The 20,834-nt window shown below is 41.4% G+C and overlaps 1 protein-coding gene across 3 annotated transcripts in view; it reads right to left on the bottom strand.

The window, feature by feature from the left end:
* The window catches only part of Bicc1 (BicC family RNA binding protein 1), a 244,488-nt gene extending 226,539 nt beyond the window's left edge, over nucleotides 1–17,949 (bottom strand). For 2 of the 3 annotated variants that reach the window (XM_070021069.1, XM_070021067.1), the window contains exon 1: nucleotides 17,661–17,949. In XM_070021069.1, coding sequence (XP_069877170.1) covers nucleotides 17,661–17,850 — 190 coding nt within the window. In that variant the 5' untranslated portion in view covers nucleotides 17,851–17,949. The remainder of the gene's footprint in view (nucleotides 1–17,660) is intronic. The other variant, XM_070021070.1, reaches the window with a different exon arrangement.
* Nucleotides 17,950–20,834: the final 2,885 nt, after the last annotated feature.

The raw sequence follows: 20,834 nt of genomic DNA on the forward strand, positions 1-20,834 counted from the left end.
GATCAGTTTCTGTCTCTTTTTTGAGGCAGGTCTATGGTACAGGTCTATGGTAGTCCTGTAGGAGCTGTCCCAGTAAAGGACAGTAAACAGGGGTTGGGGATTTAGTTCAGTGGAAGAGAACTGGCCTAGTAAGTGCAAGGCCCTGAGTTCAGTCCTGGGAGGGGGGTAGGGTAGGAGAAAGGACGGTAAACAGAAATAAAGCACTGAGCTTTGCTTCTGAATCATGAGCTGCGGTGGCTTGGAATAGAGACTAACCAAACTGAAATGAAACAGCTTTTGTTACCCATTTCAATGGAAGAGCATTTGGTTTCCAGCTTGATTCAGTAATAGATTTCTGACACTGTCATGAAAGCTTCTGATATTGAGTCAATCTTTCTATGATAAATCAAGTCTGTGGGCTCCTTCGTTTTCCACCTGGTGACTACAGAGAGCAGCAAGTTTCTGTAATCTCAAAGCATACTTAACAGCAGCCATCAAGAATTCATAGGAAGAAACTTTCTTTCAAAGCAAAGGATACGAAATATATCCACTTCCACCTTCCATCACTCCCTCTGAACTTCTGTTTTCTTGGGGTAGGGGAGAATTGTGGGTTGTTCTGTAAGTAGAGTATATGAAGAATGAAGACACTGAACTGGGCATACTATCTTAAAAATAACATGACCCTCCTACAATGTTTGTCTTTGATTCTAGTCAGGCTACACTAAATAGTTCTGCACAGGTTACCAGTCCATTTTGTGCTGACAATGCCTCATCTCAAGCATATACCAGATATACATGTACATCTGTCACTCCTCTTCTGAGACTTGCTGGATATGTCGGGCATGAGTAGTCCCCAGTGTATGGAATCTAGAAATGTAGATTAGGCAGCTCCTACAGGGCTACCATAGGCCTGCCTCAAAAAAGAGACAAACTGATCTTCAAATGCCTATCCTCTTAATCCCGTTAAGGCACTGTTTTAGGAACGCAGTGTCCAGGACAAGAGAAACAGAAGACATCCTCAGAGGTACCAGACTAAGCAATGCATCAGTGTACTAGGTTTGCCTGCCTGAGTTTAACTTTTCCCCTCATTTCATTTCCTTGCCTTGTAGGGTAGAGGTAGGTGACCCCAGGCCAAGATGCATGTGATGTACATGAGGCCTTCATCTATGAAATTTCCCTATAGATAACTATAGGTAACTGTTCTTTCACTGGATTGTATTCTTTTTAAAGACAAACAGCCTCATTCCTGTTGGTAGCCCCATAATAAGCACTCAGGACTTTCTCCAGCAGACAATTTCCCATTGTGGATTGTCTCTGTACTCCCAAGTAATTTGTGAAGAATTTCACAAGCTCAAAAGCTAATCACTTATACTGAACTTTCTTTAAATTCAAATCCATTTTTATGTTTTATTTTTCCTAAATCCTCATTGTTTAGACTTGTTCAAATAAAATTTACAGAGATGGAGCCAGGCACCAATAGCTCATGCCTATAATCCTAGCTACTCAAGAGGCTGAGATCTGAGGATCACAGTTCAAAGCCAGCCTAGGCAGGAAACTCCATGAGATTCTTATCTCCAAAAAACCACTAGAAAACCAAAAGTGGTGCTATGGCTGAAGCAGTAGAGTGCTTGCCTTGAGCTGAAGAGCCTACGGACAGCACCCAAGCCCAGAGTTCAAGCCCCACAACCAACAACAAAAAAAAAATTACAGATATGATGGATATTCCATTTTCCATTCACTGATAGTATAATTTCAAAGGCAATCTTTTCTGTTAGGTATCGATATGATTACCCATAATATTTTATTAAATCATAGGTACCTATGAAAATAATCAAGACTCTGCAAATCTATGTTAATATTGGGTTTCTTTTCCTCATATAAAAATTAATTTTAAGGTATCTCCAGATCAAATGAACATTTCTTTATATGATTTCTTCAGCAAGCCAAACCAGTTTTTTCTGATATTTTTAATTAAATAGCTACAAATAAGCAGTAAAAAAAAATCAAAACAATAAAATCTTGCTGAAAGACTGACTTTGCTTTAAATGATAATTTTTACAAAACAAATCTCAACATATGATAAAGGGACACTCAGGGCATAGATAATACAAGTCTGTGAAAGGTAAGGAAAAGAGGTTAGTTCTTACTAAATAATTTAAATCTAAAATTTAGACACATAAATGTCCTTATTGTAGATTTTAGTCTAATGAACATGATTATACCTTCCTGCTTTGTAACTCTAGTGGCTTAACTTCCAGATATAAATCCTGGCACAAGAAACTTGATAATTGGACATGCTGGCAGAGGAAAAGGAAAATGTGACACAAAGACGTGACTTGGGGAAGCAAGCAATCACCGTCTAGCTTAGTATGTCACCACAAACAAGGGTCAACTATGCTATAATCCCTAATCCACTGCTATAGAAAACATTACATTAACCTAACATCTAGACCACAGAATTCAGGGTGCTACAAACCCAACTGCCAAGATGTCAGAAGACCGGACTTGTGGTTAGCTCTCTTACAAGTCCTAGCTTCTCCAAATCTGGGTTGCAGTGACTGTCCTCATTCTACCTCCATTCTCATCCACAGGAGATGTTCTTATGTGTGGTTAAGTCAAGCCCAATCTTCACCAACACTGCTTATGTGCACAGAGCTGAGTCAGCCTCCAACAGAGGCGGTTCAAAGGACTAGTGGGTTTGTATTGTATACTGTGCTAAACATTTGGAACACTGAAGCTGAAAGGGATTCTTTCAAGGGAATTCAATCCAAAACCCTGAGAGGTTGTCCAAGATAACAGTGTCATTGGCACGATTGGGTCATGACCTCAAGTCTCCTGACTATAGCCCAACCATTGTCCTGAGAAAAGTAAGTTATTTCCCTCTAGCTCAAAATGACTCAGTCATTATCCTATTACAATAATCAAACTGACATAAAAGATTTCTTTTTGAGAGCTGATTATGTCTGAAATACTTTAAAATCATATTTAAGCACAGACATGGTGGCACATGCCTGTAATCTCAGTACTTGGAAGGGCAAACCACGAAGATCACAAGGTCAAAGCAACCTGGGCAACACACAAAGTTCTAGGTCAGCCTGAATTACATGAGATGACCATGTCTCTGTCTCTCTCTTCCTCCCTCCCTCTCCCTCCTCTCTCTCTCTCTCTCTCTCTCTCTCTCTCTCTCTCTCTCTCTCTCTCTCTCTCTCTCTCTCTCTCTCTCTCTCTCTCTCACACACACACACACACACACACACACAATCATTTAAATAACTGCATGGAGATGCATTGTTGAAAGTACAAGATAATCTAATGTTTGCAATTAATAAACTAAAATGTTTAATGAACCTTGACATTATGTCCAATTTAAGACATTAATCCAGATTAGATATAGATATAAACAAAGTAGCATTAATCTCAATTAAATAAAATTTTGCATATCTTCATTTGAAAATGCTACGCTAATGTATCATCCTAGACTGAGGCTACTGAGATGCATCTTGCAGGCAAGCCTGTTCTGTCCCATGGACTTCTGGTTATTTCTTAGGCTAAGCACATACTCTAGCCTTAAAGTTCCATTCCATGAGGTAAATGCTGGGTCCATTGGCCCAAAATGGGACCAAGATTTTAATCCAGACCCATAATGGGTCATTCACTCTATAAACACTGAACAGATAGTTATTCACAGCCCTGGAATAGATGTGGAGAAAAACAGAGGATGAATTTGAATAACACATATCATTTCCAGGGCACCCACTGTGACTCAAGCTTATAAACATTATCATATAATCTCTGCAATAACTGGAAAAAGGTATTATTATCTCCATTTCACAATGGAGAAAACAAGAAAATGTAACCAGAGCTTGCAGAAGGCAGAGCCTTGGCATGTCTGCCTTCTGGCTGAGATGCTAACCGGCTCGTTGGGCCCCCACGAGCCTCTACATTTTAGCAAGGGTTCAAGACGCAGCGTAATGATGCAAGAAGGGAATTTATCATCTTGTCCTCAAATGTGATGTGTCTCCATATTACAGGTGAGTCTAGACTATATAACAACCCTCACAGGAAACTGGTGTCAGAACTCTAAAAATAAACCAGCGCCGCAAATTTCAAAAGTTTACAATTTTTTCCTGAAAAATACATAACCCAACAGTATGTATGTCTACTGGGTTTATACTAAAAGGATTGAAATAACTGAACAAGGATAAAGCTTCAAGAATAGGGTTGAGCATGGTGATACAGACCCACAATCCCAACTACTCAGGGGTGGAGACTGGGAAAATCACAGATCAAAGCCAGCCTAGGGAAAAAGTTAGTGAGACCCCTATCAACAAACACGCCAGACACAGTGATACACATCTGTAATTCCACCTATATGAAAGGTATAGGTTAAGATGATTACAATTCAGGAGAACCTGAGCAAAAAGCATTCAGACGCTATCCCCTAAAATATGATGAAAGCAATAAAAGGGTTGCAAACAAGGCTCAAAGGATTGAGTGACTTAGGACCCTGAGATCAAAACCATGGTACTGCCAAGGAAACACTTTGTCTTCAAGAAGTTGAGAGTATAGCCCAATGGTACAGTACTCGCCTAACATGCATGGAGCATCATAATATTCACAGAAGAGTTCAAGCATTGTAGGAAGAAAAATTTTTTTAAAAATAATATGCTTTTGAAAATATTTTATGACATACTCCATTGCCGTCTTTTATGTCTCCACTGACTGTGAACATTAGGAAAATCAAACTTGTTCTGAATCCACTGTGCACCAATGAAGGCAACACAGTCCTTTCATAGAAGTGTAAGTATAGGTGTGTTCTTCCCACATCCCATATAGCAAGTCTCTCTCTCTCTCTCTCTCTCTCTGAATAAGACACATTTATTTAAAAAAAAAAAAGACACATGTATTTGAGGACTAACTGCTTCAAGGCTGTTTAATAACAGGGCAAAAGCAGCAGTTTCCAGGATAAAGGGAATCAAAGGAAAAGAAGCTCAAACTTCTTCAATTATTTGACCATCTTCTAATCATCGAGCAATGTTTCTCCAAGTGTGTCCTGGGACCACCTACAGTAGACTCACAACAGCCTCTTTCCAATATGCAGATCCCACTACCACTACTAATGCAATCCTAAAACATGAAGATTCTGGGATCTCTGAGGAGCCCACAGCTTGCCTTTTCAAACAAACTCCAGGTTTATATGTACAATTTTTTAAGAAATTGAATTTGACCCATAGACACCCTGATCTGATAAAATAAACAACACATATTTTTCAGCTCAAAAAAAGGGGGGGAAAGCAGAAACCTAATTCAGTACTGGAACTTTAGTTTCCTCTCACAACTCCCAGATCAAGTGAGTCAGGCTGTCAGGATAACAGGTATGAGGAACACACAGCCTGCATCTCTTTACCTCCTCTTCCTCACATAAAAATCTTTCTTAAAAAATAATCTTGCAGCCGGTAGCTCATACTTCTAATACTACTCACGAGGCTGAGATCACAGTTCAAAGGCAGTCTGGGTAGGAATGCCCATGCGATTGTTACCCCCAGTTAGCCACAAAAAGCCCTAAATGGAGCTGTTGTATAAGTAGTAGAGCACTAGCCTTTAGTACAAAAGTGCCGGGACAGTGCCCAGACCCTGAGAGTTCAAGCCCCAGGATTGGCAATTAATTCATTCATTCATTTTGCAAAATTCATCAAGAGCTTTAAAGTGGCCAGGTGTGGTGCACACTTGTAATCTCACAGTTGGGAGGCTAAGCCAGGAGAATCACAAGTTCAAGACTAGTCGGGGCTACATAGTGAGATATTGTCTTAAAAAAAATCCCTGTCTTTGTCCCAAAATCTTTCCTAATAAGGTTCTTTACTATAATAATAACAATCAAGAATACACACAAGGTTCTGAGGCAAATGTGTGGTAGCACTAAGAACATCCATGCAGCCATGTTGCACACCTGGCACTTACGAGTGCTTTGCATATAGTATTTCTAGCCTCACAACCTAGAAGATATTTGGATGCCCCTTTCAGAGACACAAGTATTGAGACTCAAAGAAGTGACCAACTTGTTCCAGGCCACACAGCTAATAAACAAAAGAACCAGGTTCTATCTAAGCCTTTGGCATTTTAAGTAGAAATATTTCAGCTATACAAGACTCTTTCTATTACCACATAAAAAATGTTTGAAAATATTGTAACATTTTTTAAAGTATATAGCAAAGGAACAATGCAGACAATTGATTCTTTAATGAAGCAGAAACATAAGAGAATGCAAAGTGGAAAGGAGGGTAAGTAAGACCCACTACAGAATTTAAGTCACTGAAGAATTTAACTCCATTTCATCCACATTCCAAAGCTTCTGACACTGCATCCGACATAGAGTAAGAACTCAATATACCTTAACAAAAGATTTACAAAATCCCGAAAATACTATTAGTAGTTACTGCTGACTTTTGGTTCAGGAATAATTTTTTTTCTTTTTCTACATCTCTTAGTATTTCACATATTGTATAATAAGTTTGTGTTATTTTTTGAATCAAATAATGAAAGCCATGGCGAATATCCAAGCACTCTGGTTTAAGCCCCTTCCTTCTGCAGAGTTACACATGGTTGTCTTTTTCACAGCAAAAAAGAAAGAACCTTGTAACCAGGAAAGGAGTGTTATCTTCCTATGCCATCATATCCAAAATAGCAGAATTTAGTATTTGGCACATATAAGCACCTTCCATCAGTTCAGTTCTTAGTAAGTTGGGAGAAAGGAAAAGGGATGCCTAGTGTATAACATTCACAAAGTGTTTCTACTGATGGTTTTGGACATTTGGGGATGGATTCAAAACCAAATGGGGTGAGGATTTGAACTTACAGAGAAACTTCTCTGAAGAGGAAAGAAGGCTGGCCAATAGACACATGAAGAAATGCTCAACCTCCCCAATCATAAAAGAAATGCAAACCAAAACAACACTGATGTACCACCTCCCCCCAGTTAGAAAGGCTATAATCAAGAACTCTAACAACACAGATGCTGGAGGGGATGTGGACAGAAGGGAACCTTACTGCATTGTTGGTGGGAGTGTAAGCTTGTTCAACCACTTTGGAAAGCAGTATGGAGTTTCCTCAAAAGACTGCACATAGAGCTCCCCTATGACCCAGCAATCCCACTTTTGGGCATTTACCCAACCAATCACAAACAAGACCATACTAAAGCTACCAGCACAGCTATGTTTATTGCAGCATTATTTACCATAGCTAAGATATGGAACCAACCCAAATGCCCCTCAGTAAGTGAATGGATCAAGAAAATGTGTTATATATACCCGATGGAATTCTATGCCTCCATCAGAAAGAATGACATTGCCCCATTTGTTAGGAAATGGAAAGACTTGGAAAAAATTATAATAAGTGAAGTAAGCCAGGCCCAAAGAAACATAGGTCCCATGGTTTCCATTATTTGCAATAATTAGTATATGTCTGAGACAAGCAGAAAAGGTCAGATAAGTTGATGTTAGGCGAAATGAACCCCAAGATAAGGACTCAGATGGTTTTTCTTTCTTGCTATTGTTTCTAACATATTTATAAGGTGATTTTTTGTTGTTGTTGTTGCTTTGTATGTCCCTCCCCCCGGTATAACCCGTTTTCAGTGTATTTGATGTTGGTATAATTTGTGGAGGGGAAGGGAAAAAGCAAATTGTTTAAATAGGGATACAGGTGGACCCATTGCAACAATGAAATGTACAGGATGCTATGCTATGGGGTGGAGGAATGGGAGGGCAGAGATGGTAAGGGGAAACAAAGGAGGAGGCAACAATGCTTGATATGAAATGTACTCATTACCTTGCTCATGTAATTGTAACCCCTCTGTATGATATTTTCACAATAAAAAAAAACTTACTAATAATAAAAAAACAAAAGGGGTGAATCTTACAGCACAACAAAAGTGTTATGTTTTGTTTTTGTCTTTTTCCATTTTGCCAAGATCATCCCCACATAATTCAAAAGCCATTATAAATTAGCATTATTAAAATTGTGCCTTATCCATGGTACTTTACATAAAAGAAGATATATGGCCACCATCATCCTATGCATTTTTTTACATGAGAACTCTATCTTAAACTAATTGGAATAAACTGGATAAGCCAGCTGATGTGTTTTATGAGCTCACCATTCTGGACAATTTCAAGCTGCAAACAAGGCACAAACTTAGTGGTAATTCTATCAAACTGCTTCCAAAATGACTTATCTTCTGAACAAATTCTGGCTTTGTGGGTCAGATTAGGCTAGAGGGGCCACTCTATAGAAAACTCAAAGGTATGTTAAACTAGTCAATTTAGAAAGAAATTGAACACAGGGGAAAAGAGGAGAACAGAGATATCTTAGAATAATAAAAAGGAATGGTGCCAGGCATCAGTGGCTCACACCTGTAATCCTTACTTAGGAGGCTGAGACCTAAGGCAGAAAAGCCCAGAAGATTTTTTTTTGGAGGGGTCCAGTCATGGGGCCTGAACTCTGGGCCTGGGCGCTGTCCCTCAGCTCTTCAGCTCAAGGCTAGTGTTCTACCACTTGAGCCACAGCACCACTTCCGGCTTTTTTCTTTTTTTGCTTATGTGGTGCTGAGGAATCGAACCCAGGGCCTCATGCATGCAAGGCAAGCGCTCTACCACTGAGCCACCTTTCCAGCCCCAGAAGACAACTCTTATCTCCAATTAACTACAAAAAAAAAGAAGAAGAAGAAGAAACCAGAAGTAGAGCTGTGGCTCAAGTGGTAGAGCGCTAATATTGAGCACAAAAGCTCAGAGACAGCACCCAGGCCCCGAGTTCAAGCCCTGGGACAGAGAGAAACATACACACACACACACACATACACACACACACACACACACACACACACACACACACACACACACACACACACACACACACACACACACACACACACACACACGGAAAATGATTATTTGTGTTGCATCAGGGAATTTTTTTGCCTTATTTTTTTTATTTGTATTTCATTGTAAAGTTGCTGTTCAGAGGGGTTACAGCTACATGAGTAAGGCAATGAGTATACTTCTTTCATAAATTGCTACCTCTTCCCTTATTGTTCTCCCACTATCCCTTGCCTCCCCACCACTTTCACACACCCCCACCCAAGTTGTAAAGTTCATTTCCACTATTATGTCTTGTGAGTATCAGTGTTGCAATGGGTCATCCTGTGTCTTTGTTTCAGTATTTTGTTATTCCCCTTTCCTTCCCCAAATTAGACAAATGTATCTAAGATTCAGGGAACCAAAATCAAGTACAGTGACAACAGGGGACATACAATAGGGGGAAGAACATACAAAGGAAACAAAAAAAAAATCACTTAGTACATTAAAAACAAACAACAACAAAGAAATGGAAAAAAATCTGTGCCATGGACCCATGTTTTGTTTTGTTTTGTTTTTAAAGACAGTTCCAGAGGCTGGGGACAGAGCTCTGTGGGAGAATGTATGCTCAGCACTGCACAGGGTTTGATCCCCAACCCTGGGGGAGAAGAAACATATTTCCAGGTCCTGTTTGTAAAATCAGTAGCAAAATGAGAACAGCTTAAGATGACCAAAGCGATTTCCTCTTTGAGATTTAGATTTACTACTGAATTATGATAAGGAAAATCCACCTATATGTCACAGTACTAAAAAGTCCAAATTTCTTTTTTTTTTTTTTGAGGAAGCAAATGATTTTATTCTTTGGAAACATTCAGACAATTTCTGAACAAATCATTTGCAGTATTTTTAAACATGCTTAAGATGTACAATAGGAATAAAAAATTGACACATTAAATATACAATTTCTGATAATAAATATAAAGTATCAGGTGCCCCCTTGTGAATAAAATATAATGTAGTGTATTTCAAATTGGGAACCTCTTGCATTTTGGATAACACCTTTCTTGCACCATTGACAAAAGGAATAAATGACCAATTTCCTTAATTTGAACTTCAATCATGGGAAATTAATTTTTGCAGTGTTCAGCATTTGCTAAAAAGTCCAAATTTTAAGGGATATTCAGTGTAAGACAAAGTCTATGACTGATACTACTAGGCCAGCTTTAGTTACACTGAGAATGTGGAGTCACAGTGCTCCTTTACATTGCTCACTGTAGGGAAACCACGATTTGAGTCACTCAGCAACCATTCTGACCCCTTCTTCCTTGCCTACTTCAACTAGACAGAATGGGAAAGAAGACTACACACGGAAGAATCTCCTGCAGAAACCCAGGCTGAAGAAATACAAATGGAACTTTCAAGCATAATCTATCTTTGTCACACAAAAACATGAAATCTTGAATCAAAAGCAATTTTGCTCCCCATGCCGCTGCCCAGCAAAGACCACAGATGTACTTCCTGGTGAGGCCACCCCATGTTGAATAAGTAAAGAAAAAAGCCATAAGCCAAAGTTGGCAAAGCCAAGGAAGAGGGAAAATTCCATATCCTTGATCAACTTGAGCAGTTATTAAAGACCAGACCACTTTCCCCAGGCTTAAGATGAACTTCTGCCTTGTGGGGGAAAAAGGACTCTGGTGCTAGATTTTTCTTAGTTGTAGCAAAAATATTCCTGCCTCCAAAAGAGACTAATGTAAGGAATCTCTCCAGCTATGCCTGAACTTATCCATGATCAACTTCACATGAAGCCCTCAGAGAACTCACAGAGATAAAATTAACTAAGTGGATAATTCATTACCATGACCACCCAACTCCATGCCCATGAATGAAGAGGGCATCTTCACAGCCTCCAGGAGGGTCAAGCAAAAGCCTGGTCCCCGCCAGTCTAAGAGTAGTTCATGAGTGTCTCCAGCCAAACAATATGGCCTCCAATGTATTGTTTCCTTTAGTCTATAGTAAGATTTCACCTTTCCATCCTGATTTCTGACTCAACTACAATTCCTCTAACACACTTTCTGATCTCTCAAAAAAGCATTTCACTACAAAACAAAATACTCTCTCTTCAGGAAGAAAGGAAGATAGAAAGGAAGAAAGGAAGAAAGGAAGAAAGGAAGAAAGAAAGAAAGAAAGAAAGAAAGAACGAAAGAACGAAAGAACGAAAGAACGAAAGAAAGAAAGAAAGAAAGAAAGAATGAACAAACGAACGAAAGGCTCGAATCCAAGTATCTTTTAATTTTAAAGGACCTGGCAAGAATTACCTTAATTGTAGTTCTTTCCTTATTGTGTGGGATGGTGTTAGTACTGCTGCTGCTACTCTAGTGTTAACCAAGTGTCATGTGCCAGGCCCTGGGATAAGCATGTCAACGCATGCACTTATTCTGTGTCCAAAACATCCTCCTGCAGTGAGACTTTTAGCATGCCATTTCACAGTGAGGGAATCAGAATGTTAGCCTACAAGCAGCATTGCTGTTAAAAAAAACCTTCTTCTACACACCAATGAATGGGAGTTCAAAACAACATACAATTATGAGAGATTGAGAGATTGAGTTTGTTAGTCTGTAATAAAAATATTAAAAGTGAAAAAAGTACCCTAAGAAAAAGACAATTATGAAACAAAGAAAGAGAGAGAGAGAGAGAGAGAGAGAGAGAGAGAGAAAGGGAGGGAGGGAGGGGAGGGAGGGAAGGGAGGGAGGGAGGGAGGGGAAGGAAGGGAAGGAAGAGAGGGAGGGAAGGAAGAGAGGGAGGGAAGGAAGAGAGGGAGGGAAGGAAGGAAGAAAGGAAAGAAGGAAGAAAGAAAGGAAGGAAGGAAGGAAGGAAGGAAGGAAGGAAGGAAGGAAGGAAGGAAGGAAGGAAGGAAGGAAGGAAGGAAGACAAGCACAATTACAACTGAAGGAGTCCTGAGTCAAATCTGGTACACAGAATGTACTTACCAATGTAACAATGGTGAATCACTCAATACATGGCAAGCTACCAGGAGGACTGATAGTAATATTTTGATAACTGATAATGTTCATTAATCATAAAGTTACTACATTTTATAATTCACTTTCTTTTTACTTTAAATGTAAGAAGTATACTTCATACACCACAGTTTAAAATGAATATCATCATTGTAATTAATGTATTCAGCACTTCTTATATGACTAGTCTTGTGATATTTTACATATATCTTTTTTTTCTTTTAATTGTTAAGACCACCTCAGGATGAATGATCTGTTATTAATATCCTCTTTCAGAAATAGGGCTACAGGTAAAACAGTTTCCCCAAATTTTCTATGCAAAGGTAAAAATCAAAATTCAAGTCTAGATCTGGCCCAGGGCCCTATGTACTTAACCTCTAGCTTCACAAAGTAGGTTGATTTTTTATTGTTTGTTAGCCTTGATCAAGCATCAACTAGAAAGTTCTATTCCTTTAAGCTTTATTCTTTATCTTCACTTCTAGAATTTCCTCATTTTTGAAAATTTGTGCTTCCTATTTTTTCTCCTAGCATAACAATATCTAAGAAACTGTTTCCTATTCACTAGATAACACAATCTCCATTCAAGCTTGTTGAATTAAAGAGATAACATAACTGCTGCTCAAATTTTTTAAATGAAATCTGAAGAACTCTGCTACAGTGGCTAGTTCCACCACTCAGGCAATCAGCACTAAATGGTCCTAGTAATATCTAGCATCACAAAAACAACCTAGTTTCCCAAGTCTTCCCAGCAGTATGGTAAAAGCCCACCATATGTCAATCTCTACTCATGTAAATAAACCATCCTTCTTCCTCAAACTGTCTCTTCCTCCTCTGCTGAAGCACAAGATACTCAGAACTCTGAAATTGCATATGCTTCTAAATTTTATGTAGGAACATTTAATTCTATGGTACATATTTGTGTGTGTGTGTGTGTGTGTGTGTGTGTGGTGGTGTGTGGTGGTGGTGGTGGTGGTGGTGGTGGTGGTGGTGGTGGTCCTGGGACTTGAAGTTAGGCCCTAGACACTGTCCACTGTCCCTGAGCTTTTTGCTCAAGGCTAGCACTCTACTACTTTGAGCCACAGCTTCATTTCTGACTTTTTGGTAGTTATTTGGAGATAACAGACTTTCATGCCTGGGCTGTCTTGGACCAGAATCCTCAGCTAGGATCTTGTATGTACAGGAGTAGCTAGGATTATAGACATGAGCCATCCAAGCCCATCTCTTACTTACTTCCTGCTTCCTTCCTTTTTTTCCTTCCTTCCTTCCTTCCTTCCTTCCTTCTTTCCTTCCTTCTTCCTTCCTTCCTTCCTTCATTTGTGATGGTACACTAGTACTAGGCTCAAGGCCTTTCATTCTCACCAGGATATAGACTTTTCTACTTAGGCTGGTTTCAAACTAAGTTCCTCAGATTTCATCCACCCAAGTAGATGGGGTTACAAGTATAAATCACCAGTACCCTGCTTCTCTCTCCTTTTTATATATCAAAACTCATATGTAAGCTGGGCACCTGTGGCTCACTCCTGTAATCCTAGCTACTCAGGAGGCTGAGATCTGAGTATCAAAGTTCAAAGCCAGCCTGGGCAGGAAAGTCAGTGAGACTCTTATCTCCAATAAGCTACCAGAAAACCGGAAGTGGTGCTGTGGCTCAAGTGGTAGAGCACTAGCCTTGAGCTGAAGAGCTCAGGGACAACGCCCGAGCCCAGAGTTCAAGTCCCACAACCGACCAAAAGAAAAAGTGAAGAAAACTTATATATAACTGACTTCAGTGAATAAACACTATCATTTCACAAGATGCAAGAAATCAAAATTTTGAAAATTAATATTAAAGAAATTAAGAATATGTATCACTAAAACAATGCTGTCCATGTTATTCAGTCTCAAATTGACTATTCCCATCAAAAACCTACACTCAACAATACCTCCCCACTTTAAAAAATCACTGACTAATAATATGCATAATTTTCATCTAGTTTCAACAAAAACAGCATTTTGGGGTTGTTCTAAAATAGTTATTTAACAAAAGAAAGGAAACAAATAAAACTATGAAAAACTAGTGGCCATTCCCTATGGGCTGGTGGTTTTTATGTGCATCAATTATTTTACATTCTGTGATCATCTAAGAATGGTATTTTATTTGACTACTACCCTAGTGCCCATGTTTGAACTTCACTGAATTTTTGGTTCATTGCGTATAAGAATTTCTCCAGCAATAAAAATACAACTCATTAAAGATTAACTTGCCCCCAGGACAGTCTCTCTGAAAACAAATTCCAAGAGTTATAATCACCAATTTACACTCTCAATACTTAAAGGCCAACAATCTTACTTATTCTGACTTAAACTGGAAATCCCACATAATTTGAAAGCTGTTATAAAAGAAAAATGACAAGTTCACAATAATCAGAAACACCACCAAATACAATCTTTACTTATGTGACACTTTCCAAACAAAAAGCTTTAAATAAATAAATAACTGATAATGTTAGAATACATATTGATTTGCCAGAGTTCCTATGTTGGTTCCAATTTTGCTTCCATAATTATGAACTTGCAAAATTCTTTTCTTCCCACAACTATTTAGTAAATATACTTCATATGCCACCAATTGTGGTAGGCACTGGAAATCATATAAATCTATGATGTAATCTTTATTAATTATAATAAAAGCAATTGATATTTATGAAGTTCTTATCATTGGCCAACACTATATCGTCTTAACTTGTTAGGCATTAATTCTTTCCATTCTCATCAAAACCCTCAGACAAAGTTCTAATATCATCTCCATTTTACAGATGGGAAAAAGAAGGGAACAGAGACACCCAGGAACATTTCTAAAGTTCTATAGGTATTTGAACCCCTAACCTGAGTGTCTCCAGTATTCACACTTGACAAAACTGGCTGGTACAAAGCAATAATGCACATGATTATATCTGACTCCAAAATCAGTCTTACTCCTTCAGACATGATGGTACTACATAACTTGACACTGGGAAAGAAGTATGCATCCTAAAATGTCTTAGCACACCACGAGCAGGTTTCAAACCTGTTCAAACTTTACTTTCAAAACAGGGATCATTCACTTGTAGGTGATTTTTCCTAAGTTAATAAGACCACTGTGTTTGATCACTGAGTACTGTATTTCATTTTATATATAGGCTGGAGAAATGTTAAGACTTTCTTCAAGGCAAACTTGATCACTGCAAACCAATTTTAAACTATGCAGTGTCAGAACAGCAAATCTACAAAGGACAGTTTTCAACTTTGGCATTCTATGCCTCCATCAGAAAGAATGACATTACCCCATTTGTTAGGAAATGGAAAGACTTGGAAAAAATTATATTAAGTGAAGTAAGCCAGGCCCAAAGAAACATAGGTGCCATGGTTTCCCTTATTTGCAATAACTAGCGTATGTCTGAGACAAGCAGAAAAGGTCAGATAAGTTAATGTTAGGGAAAATGAACCCCAAGATAAGGACTCAAATGGTTTTTCTTGCTTGCTATTGTTTCTAACATATTTATAAGGTGATTTTTTTGTTGCTTTGTATGTCCCTCCCCCACGGTATAACCCCTGTTCTCACTGTATTTGATGTTGGTATAATTTGTGGAGGGGAAGGGAAAAAACAAAATGTTTAAATAGAGATACAGGTGGACCCATTGCAACAATGAAATGTATAACATGCTATGTCGGAAAAACGAACTTTGGGGGGGGAGGAGGCAGGGATAGTAAGGGGAAACAAAGGATGAGGAGGCAACCATCCATGCTTGATAAGAAATGCACTCATTACCTTGTTCATGTAATTGTAACCCATCTGTACAGTATTTTCACATTAAAAAAACTTATTAATAATAAAAAATAAAAACTTCTCCATGAATATTTCATTGCATTCAAGCCCAAAGTGAAGTAAAACAAAATCTACTTCTAAAACTCAGGGTAGACACTAGGGGCAGATACTACTGTCACTGGTCTGCACATATGTAAAGCAGGAAATACCAACAATGCCCTACTAGAGAAAGATTAGGAATCTTTCCTATCACCCCAACTCATGTGGAAAACAGGTTGGAAACTTGTTGAAAAGACTGAATGACATAACGAACTTTACAACTTTGGTGTGGGGGGGGGGGGGAGAGGATGGGATGGGAAGGGGAAATAAAGGAGGAGGCTACAATGCTTGATAAGAAATGTACTCATTATCTTGCCCATGTAATTGTAACCCCTCTGTACAGTATTTTCACAATAAAAAAAAAGACTGAGTGAGTATGTATGTGGTCTTACCAGTTCCATGCAAATACTCTCATAATATTTTTCCAGTGTAAATTGAATACTTTAAGACCCAGAAACTAGGCAAAAAGAATCATAAAACAAATGGAGTAACTAAAATGACTTACTGAAATGCAGCTGTGTTTTAATTTTCCAATCTGCCCTTTAATACTCTGAATGGTTTATCGTTTCAAAACAACTGTCCTAGAAAGTTACATAATTTAAGAGAAAAGAAGACATAGACAAGACAAGAGTTAGGGATGTTTATCAATAAAAATAAGCAACAAGGGAGATGAGTTTGCAACGCATCCAAAAAAAAAAAAAAGCCTGCCAAGCACTCCTGCTATTTGTTTCCATCAAGTTATTGTTTTGGAAAACAAGTTGTTCTCTCTTAAAATAACCTGCCTAATTGTTCTAAAAAGCCACTGCATTTCCACAGAAGACTAACTTGCTCCCATACTGCGATACACTGACTGATAAAATCAAAAGAAGTTATGCACAAAGCCACAAAAGAAAGTTTGGAGAGCTTCAATCCTCCCGTGATAAAAGGGCACTGGCTACTGAATGACTCTTCACCGCTCACCCTGAGTGAGCGAGCCCAGGGCCTGCTCCTCTTCGCAAGTCTTAACCCTAGTCATTCAAACTACCAATTCTCCTTGTGGGTGGAAACTGAGCCACTCTGGTGACTACAGGTAGACTAGCAATTAACATTTTTGAACAAGGTCAAAATGACCTTGGGCATTTTAGCATTCACTCTAATCGATCCTCACTTTAAAAATCACAATGTGCTCATGGTCCAATCTGACTAAAGCTCTTCTGCCTAGGAAAGCCCCAGGGAAAGAGGTTTAAAAAAAAAAAAATCCAAATTGTGAAAGACCAAGTCAGATACCCAGAGACCAGGAAGATCTGTACAGTCAGGGGGTAGACACACACACACATACACACTCCTCAAACACAGCAGCAGTGCCTCGACTCAATCCCCAGGCCTTGGGACCCCGCCCCGTCTCGGCCCCTCGGTGGGGAAGAAGGAGGAGGAGCTCGCGTCTTAAGCCCTGACATCTGCAGAGCATTTCCCAATAGCCAGACAAGGCCCCTCAGCTGGAGGAAGTGGATACTGACAAGGGGAGAGAGTGGGACCAGCGCTAGATGCGAGACCGCTGGGCAGCGGGCAGGCCGGCGGGCACGCGGGGTCTGCGGTGCGCCCCGAGCGCGTCCGGGTGACACCGCCCGGGTGTCCCGGCTAAAAGCTGACACCTCCAGAGTCCACATGGCAACAACTTCAGCGCGCCAGGACCCACTTTGGGCTTTGGTCTAGAGGCGCTTAAGTCAGCCAGGGTCCCCTGATGAGTGGCGAGCCGGGAGGCGTGGGGAGTCCCGGAGGTCTTCCACACCCTGGGCGCCCCGCCGCTCCGCTGGGGTCGGGGGGGGGGGGCGGGAATCAGGAAGCGGACGCTGGGGCGCTCGGGGAGGGGACGGGGTGCAGAGATGTCCGGGAGGGAGTCGGGGACACAGCCTGGAAGTTTAAAAAAAAGCCAGTTGGGGGGCGGGGGGGGATGCCTACCTTGTAGCATGGCCTCGAGTTTCTTCCTGTCCACGCGGAAGCGCTCCTCGCTCCACTCCGGGCAGTGCAGGGGCGCCCCGGCGACCAGGTCGTCCTCCGAGCCAGGCATGGGCGAATCGGTGCTGCGCTCGCTGTTGGAGCCCGGGTCCGACTGGGCGGCCAGGTAGCCGGGCTCAGCCTGGGCGGCCATGGTGGGCGCGCGACGCTGGAGCTCCAGCTGCCCCCGCCGCTCAGCCTGCGCCGCCGCCGCCGCCGCCTCCGCTCGCCCGCCGGGCCCGACTGACTGCCCGCGCCGCGGCGCTAGCTCGTCCCCCCGCAGCCGCCGACGCCGCGGACCCCGGCGCCGCCGCCGCCACGGAGCTCCCTGCGCATCCCAGCCTGGGGCGCCGCCCGCCGCCCTGGGTCGCCGCTCGGGTCCCGGGCCAGTGACTGCGCCGCCCCCCGTTAGCAACGCCCGCGCGGAATGAGCTCGCCGCGCCGCCCGCGCCTCCATCCGCAGGGCCCGGCCGCCCCCTCCCCGCCCGCCGCCCCGGCAGACGCGCGCTCATTGGCGGGCCCGGCCCACGGGGAGCCGCGGCGGGAGGGCACGCGGGAGGGAGGGACGGAGGGAGGGCAGCCCCCCCCCCGGCGCTCACACGCTCGCTCGCGCGCGCACACAAACTCCACGTACACACCGCCACCGCTGTCGGCGCCTAAGCGCACAAAGCCGGTCCCACCCCTGCACTGGGCTACTTGAAACACCACTCAAGTTCAAGCTCAGAGGTCTGGAATGTGCCAGAAAGAAGTGCACGCGGACTTCATCATCCACACGTCTGCCCTGGCTACACTCGTTCCCCTGCACACTCTTCAAGTCTTCCTCCCAACGTGGACGCGTGCAGCTTCGATCACAGCTCACTCCTTGAGCACACACCGAGAGCATGCACAACTCCTACATGCACACCACATCCTTAAACTCAGCACAGGGCCCTGTGGGTCTGTCCCTGGAGTTTGAACAGGACAAGGGAAACAGGAGAAAACTTGGGAGAAAAACCTTTTGCAGTCATCACCATGGCTCGTGTGCCTCTCAGTCCTCAAACCCAAAGACTTCTTTCCTCTCATCTTACGCAGTGGCCCACTTTCGAAGGAGATGGACAAAAGGCATACTCTATTCCCAGAGGGGGATTTTTTTTTAATGGAATGAGGAAGGAGTTGTGTTGTGATTTTCAAGGAATAGACTATGCCACTATGAGAGACAGAAACAGAAACAAGAAACTGAGTAAGTGTAAAGACGGTTGTCTGGAGCTAGCTGGCATCTGGGCATGTTTGTCTTGTCGGGGACTAAGGAATTCTGTCTGCTCAAGGTGAGTCTTTCCCAAATGGTGACCTGGAGATAGATAGATAGATAGATAGATAGATAGATAGATAGATAGATAGATAGATAGATAGATAGATAGATAGATAGACAGACAGACAGATAGATAGATAGACAGACAGAGACACCCAACTTGGGACCGGCCCATTCTCTGCCTCTTTGACTTGGCTATGAAGCTCCAGGGAAAAGAAGCCTCATTTACACCAACGGGTGTCCCCACCCCCTTGTATTTTCCAGTCACACAGACGTGTGCCCTCTTTTGTTTTATGACCAAAACACAAAGATTCCTTATTATTGTTATTCCTGGAAGTTGGAGGTAGCACTTTGTCACTCTGTCAGACAAGATGGTTACTGGCTTACAAGTGAGGCAAGCTATATCACTGATGGGGTCTCTTGGATAACCAAACAGTAAATCAAAATTTGTAATAGGTGCAGTGCCCATTTAACAAGAATGGACTGTGTGCTGGGCACTGTGGTGTAACTAACAGGTGAAGAAACAGAGAAACAGAAGTGTGTGAATGTGTTGATGTGGCTGAGGTTACACAGCAGCAGATAATATTACAGAAATCAAACCCAGGTCTTTCGTAGGAAGCAAACCCTATAAATCCTGCCTTGTTAAGCAGAAAAACCCCAACTGGCCTCCTTGTGAACCTAGATGAGCAGATCCTTAACCACCACGTAATTTTTTCTATACTTATAGATTTATGATATTGATGATTCTGAAAACATGTGTTTTAGCCCCAAAGGGATGGATGTAGAAGCATTCCCACGGCCCTCCATCTGGAATGTTTACCATCTATTCTGTCAACAGGCAGTTATGGGAACTCTACTAAGTTCCAGGACTCTCTGTTAGGCAGCAGGAATAGTGATCAAGGAAGGAAGGGCACACTCCCTGTGGTCCTGGGACTGACAGTGTAGTGAGAAAGGTAAAATGTTGACGTAAAAATAAACAAGTGGATGCAGCACCAGGGACTAGAAAGTGTTGTAACAATGGCTAATGGAAAAAGTGTAAAGGTTAATGTTCAAAAAAGCCATCAACAACATAAAACTCAGGAATGAGCCAGGTGCCTGTGGCTCACACCTGTAATCCTAGCAACTCAGGAGGCTGAGATCTGAGGATCGCAGTTCACAGCCAGCCTGGGTAGGAAAGTTCGTGAGACTCTTATCTCCAATTAATGACAAGAAAACTGGAAGTTGTGCTGTGGCTCAAATGGTAGAGTGCTAGCCTTGAGCTGAAGAGCTGAGGGACAGTGCCCAGGCCCAGAGTTCAGGCCCCACAACTGAAAAACAAAAACCCTCAGGAATGAGAGTTTGCAAAAAAAAAAAAAAAAAATTCTCATCCTATCTGAGGTAACTACTAAAAATAGATTGAATAAAGATGAAGAAAACAGAATGTGGAAAGTAAAATATCTGGAAGAACTTCCTCCAGAGGACTTCCTCAAGATGATAGCGCAAGAAGAGTTTGCATTAGAATAGGTCAGACGCCTGGACCTTGAGATTTCTTCCCAATGAAGCAAAATTCGTGAACATATGAACATATGCAGAGGACATTAAGATAGTTGATAATGACTTTGGGGCTGAGTTGGTGTTTGGTTCTCAAGAAACTGTGGTATCAATTCCAAGTATAACAAAATGTTACAGAGAAAAGCCAAAATAATCAGTATTTGTAACATGATTGAGCTGTAACTAGCATTTAGATAATTATAATCATGTAAATCATGTAAACCATAAGTGTTCATCTAACTCAAATTAAAATATAGCTAGATTAGGATTTGGGGGTTTTGATAAGTATACATATGTGTTATGGGGGAGAAGCAATCTGT

This window comes from Dipodomys merriami, unplaced genomic scaffold (assembly GCF_024711535.1).
Source record: "Dipodomys merriami isolate MVZ:Mamm:240054 unplaced genomic scaffold, mDipMer1.0.p SCAF_14, whole genome shotgun sequence".
Lineage (NCBI taxonomy): Eukaryota > Metazoa > Chordata > Mammalia > Rodentia > Heteromyidae > Dipodomys > Dipodomys merriami.